Source organism: Bos indicus x Bos taurus, chromosome X, assembly GCF_003369695.1.
Source record: "Bos indicus x Bos taurus breed Angus x Brahman F1 hybrid chromosome X, Bos_hybrid_MaternalHap_v2.0, whole genome shotgun sequence".
Lineage (NCBI taxonomy): Eukaryota > Metazoa > Chordata > Mammalia > Artiodactyla > Bovidae > Bos > Bos indicus x Bos taurus.
In genome coordinates this window covers 84,520,482-84,525,193 of record NC_040105.1, presented here as the reverse complement: position 1 = coordinate 84,525,193, position 4,712 = coordinate 84,520,482, and the positions used below count along the sequence as shown (strand labels likewise).

The 4,712-nt window shown below is 34.8% G+C and overlaps 1 protein-coding gene across 2 annotated transcripts in view; it reads left to right on the top strand.

The window, feature by feature from the left end:
- The window catches only part of LOC113887819 (putative bifunctional UDP-N-acetylglucosamine transferase and deubiquitinase ALG13), a 59,845-nt gene that overhangs the window by 5,797 nt on the left and 49,336 nt on the right, over window positions 1–4,712 (top strand). The window contains exons 2-4 of one of the 2 annotated variants that reach the window (XM_027535049.1): window positions 562–645; window positions 2,704–2,754; window positions 3,502–3,548. In XM_027535049.1, the coding sequence (XP_027390850.1) occupies window positions 616–645; window positions 2,704–2,754; window positions 3,502–3,548 (128 nt within the window). In that variant the 5' untranslated portion in view covers window positions 562–615. The remainder of the gene's footprint in view (window positions 1–561; window positions 646–2,703; window positions 2,755–3,501; window positions 3,549–4,712) is intronic. The other variant, XM_027535048.1, reaches the window with a different exon arrangement.

Sequence of the window (4,712 nt, the reverse complement as noted above, 5' to 3'; positions counted from 1 at the left end):
GTAAAAGGAAAACAAATATACCTTTCCCATGCTAAGTTTTTGGAGTTTGAGACTTGGCACAGTACTGTAGCTGAAAGAACTGTAACCCACCAAAACAAAATTCCCTTCTCTTTTTCGTATTTAAAACATTACGTTCTCTCTGGTACTTAACTAGCTTGGTGTGTGCCTTTGCCGATTAGTTCAAATATATTGCTGTGCCTTTGTTGTCTTTTCTAAATGACACTTTGGAATGTAAGAGATAACATAATGGGGTTAAAAAATCTTTGAAATGTATCTTGATCCTTTATAAGCAACTCTGTGTTCTTCTAAACTTTATACCTAAGGAAAAATTTATAGATGGTGCCCATAAGTAGTAGAAGGGGGGAGCATGACAGAATCACCTCCTCAGTATCATTAAAGATGACAAAAACAGATTTTAGTAAGATCAGGACTTAATTTCTGAATTTCCTACATATGTTCTGAATGGAGGGGGAGGCTTGAGTATCTAGTTCATAGTCTTAAGTTAGAAGCTTCTATTTCAAATGACTGCTGACAGTGAGCTGGTCTTTCTCTTCTTCTTAGTTGTTTTGCAGCCAGGTCCATCACTTGGAAATCAGGAAGGCTTGTGTCTCATATATGAGAGAAAATCAACAAACTTTTGAATCTGTAAGTAGAATATATAACCAAGGAAGAGTTGTTTGTAGAATATGCAGCAGATAGGAAATGGATTTTGAGCACCTATGTATGAATATTGTGTCCTGCAGTCTCCTCTCAGTAGCAAATATTTAATTTTTCAGTTAGCTTCTTTTCCCCTGGGTAGCATACTTCTGGATCTCCTCCCAGAACTAGATTGGTTTGTACTCTAAAAATTATGAAAGCTAATCTTTATCCTTCCTACCATTTATCCCCCTCATACCCCAACAGTTACATTTTGACCATGTTATCCATTTCACGGTTTTCTTAAACAAGTAATCATAGTTCACAAAAGGTTTGGCTATGTTAATATTTTTAAACATGCATTTTAAAATTTGTACAAATGAGAACTTCTTTCTTAATTTTGTGCTCAATGATCATCAGTCAACTTGATGAATCATGTAAACTTAACTATAAGGAAACAAATTAGTCCCAAACATGTCTTTTCATGTGACAAACTGGTAATTGGAGCTCTTCCGCTAATTGATTGACTTTAAAACAACTTCTAGAACACAGCTTTGTATATGTTGAAGTGTAAGTTGGGGTATAAGTTGAAGTCTTGTTAACATGTTAACAAAATGAGGTTTTATCAAGGTCTGATTTGAAGTGTGCTTTTTCCTGTGGCTGTTACTTTTGCTGTTCTTTTTTTTTTTTTTTAATACACTTCTAGCTGTTCCAGTGCTATTTGTTCTCCTGACTATACTATGGATATTGGCCTGCTGTTCGAGGTTTACTCTTAATTTTCTCAATAGGTTTCAGTGAGTTGTAAAACTATATGAAGCCTTCTTGATTTTGAAGCATTTTACCTTGAAGTTAATTAGTCTTCACCACACCTGGGGAAAGGGTTATTTGTGAAATTACTTCAAATGCAAGACCATGGTGTAAAGCACTGCATCTCAAATATTTTTGTGCATACCAATCACCTGGGGATCTTGTTAAAAAACAAATTCTGATTCAGTAGATCTGATCTGGGGCCCAAGATTTCTGCAGTTAACAAATTCCTGAGTGATGCTTCTGTTGTTCATGGACCACGTTTTGAGTAACAAAGATGTGGGTAAAATTTTAAAACCATTTGGATGAATCTCAGATTAATTAGGCAGAGTGAAAGAAGCCAGACCTTCCAAAAAGTACATGTTGTATGATTTTCTTTATATAAAACTGTAGAAAATACAAACTACAAACCAGTCTATAGAAAAACAGCAGATAGATCATTGGTTGCTTTGGGATCAGTGAAGTTATAGAGGCACACAAGGCAGCTTATGGGGGTGATGGACATACTATCACGATTGTCATGATGGTTTCATGGGTGCATACGTATGTTGGAACTTAATTGTGTCATTTAAATATGTATGGTTTATTGTATGTCAGTTATTCCTCAAAACTGTTTAAAAAGGTGGTTGAGAAAAATTGAAGTGATTTTTTTAAGTCTAGTGATACACATGAATGGAACTAGATGTATATTATCTCATATTCCCTGAGATTAATTTTTATTGAGGTATATTTTATGTCTGATAAAATTCACCATTTTATGTTTTAGCGTTTTAAGTTTTGGCAATAATATACAGTCATACAGCTGCCACTGCAGTCAAGATATAAAAATATTTCCATCATCTAAAAGTTCCCTTTTGCTCTTTTTGAAACTAATAAAATTCCCTTTAAAGTTCCTCAGTTCAACTTTGTAAATGAATGTCTGCTGTCAAATTTTAGATACTTATTATGCTTGCTTGATTTATGCAAATTGTTGCTTAAGTTGGCATTTCAAAAGAAACTCAAAGGCATACCATTTGATGAAATGCACTGATATGTGGATAAGCCAGGACATTTTCTAAGATACTTTTAATAATAGTCCAGCTTTTCTCCATTCAACTTTTGTGTATGTGCAAATCTTCTTGAGGTGCTATGCAAAGTAGTCATTTAATATCCTAATTGTTCAGCTGAACAAAAACTCACTGGAGGATTATGTTGCAGAATATACTCAGATTTCAGTAATGCTATGTATTTGGTTAAGTCAAGTTTGTTTTATTTTTGAAGTATGTGGAGGGATCTTTTGAGAAATACCTGGAACGGTTGGGAGATCCCAAGGTAAGATCAAATATGGGGTTTAATCTTTTCAGAGTATTTGGAATAGTAGCCTAAATATCATTCAGCTGTGTCACTTGAGCTAGAGCCAATCTATTTTCTTAAGTAGCCAGCTGTGTTGAGTCAGATACTTCTTGCAAAACTTTAGAGGCTGGCAATTGACCTGTTGTTTTGTGTTGAATATTGAAAATTGTGTGCTAACAATTTTATCATCCATAGACTAGCGAAATTATACACTGCTCGGAAACAGGACTGACCTAAACCTTTTCACTTTAATGTGGGAGGGGGGTGGTAATGAATATTACTAGGAGGTCATTGTTTTTATTAAATAATTTCTCTGATTTGTAGTTATCTTTCTTTTATGTGTGACTAAGATTCATAAACATATTTAATTAAAAAATAATTTTATGTGATTAAATTGCATAGTTCTAGACTTAACACATTTACTAAATACCTTGTTAGCTTCTATTCTTACACTAATTGCATTTTTATTGTGCCTTTTAAATCTCCCATATTACTGTCCTTATAGCAAACTAAGATCTTTAAGTCGACTTTTTTTTTTTCAGAATAAGTTTATGTTAATAAATAACTATCACAGTATCCCAAGCTCAAAGAAAGTTATAGTGTGTTGTACAACTTTTTCATCTAAAACAGTGTTAAGCACCTAAAAAAAAATTGTTGAACTTGCAAAAACTTCTACCTCCTAGGTACAGAATGTTTTTAAAAACTTTATGTACTCTTTATGTTTAGGAAAGTGCTGGCCAGCTGGAAATAAGAGCTCTTTCTCTAATTTATAAGTAAGTTGAATCTGTTTGTTGAGAGAGAGAGAGAGAGAGAGAGAGAGTGTGTGTGTGTGTATTAAGATTTCTAATAGAGTCCCTCAATGATTGAGAATATTTGAGGTTTGATATATTGATATGTAAAATGAAGCAGTGTAAGCAAAGTCAATGACATAATTTGTGTCCATTTGAATGGGATAATAAAGGGTTTTAAGAATTGCCAGTATTATTCCTTTAGAAAATCAGAATACTCTAGAATTTTTGTATATTTAACTTTGTGCCTCTTGTGCATGCATGCTCTATGGGGCAATATCACTTCCAACAGGGTAGAAATTGTTTCCTGAGGACAAAAAGATACTAGATATTACATTGGTTTATGATCCTTCAAAGGATTACGGTTCATAAACATATGATTATAGCGTGTGTGTGTGTGTGTGTATATATATACACACACACAAACTAGATATATATTTGTTGTAATAAATTTTTATAAGGAAATTAAGAAAAGTATTTCTTTGTTCTTTAGAGAAGCAGTAATGGTGTAAAAATTTGAAGGACACTGCTCTATTGCTTTTTGGAGAAGACAGCGGCACCCCACTCCAGTACTCTTGCCTGGAAAATCCCATGGATGGAGGGGCCTGGTAGGCTGCAGTCCATGGGGTCGCTAGGAGTTGGATACGACTGAGCGACTTAACTTTCACTTTTCACTTTCATGCATTGGAGAAGGAAATGGCAACCCACTCCAGTGTTCTTGCCTGGAGAATCCCAGGGACAGGGAGCCTGGTGGACTGCCATCTATGGGGTTGCACAGAGTCGGATCCGACTGAAGCGACTTAGCAGCAGCAGCAGCTCTATTGCTTTGAAAGTTCTGTTTAGGTCTTTAAAACTGCAAAGTAGCATTTCTGAAAGCATAGGCTTTTGAAAATAGCTATAAAATGTGGGTTGTAGGGAATCTTGTTCATTTAAGGAGTTGGATCTGTGGATGACTTCTTCATTCTTAGGATGTGAGATGGAACATACCTTGATAGAGTCAGAACTGTCTTGTATGGGAACTTGTTCAAAGGTAGTGTTTTGCAGTCTGCTTATCCTTCATTAAATCCAGCAAGAAGTAATACAGAAGAGGTATTGAGCAGGTAGCTAATCAGATGATGCTTTTAAATAGGGAACCAGTTTTTAAATTGG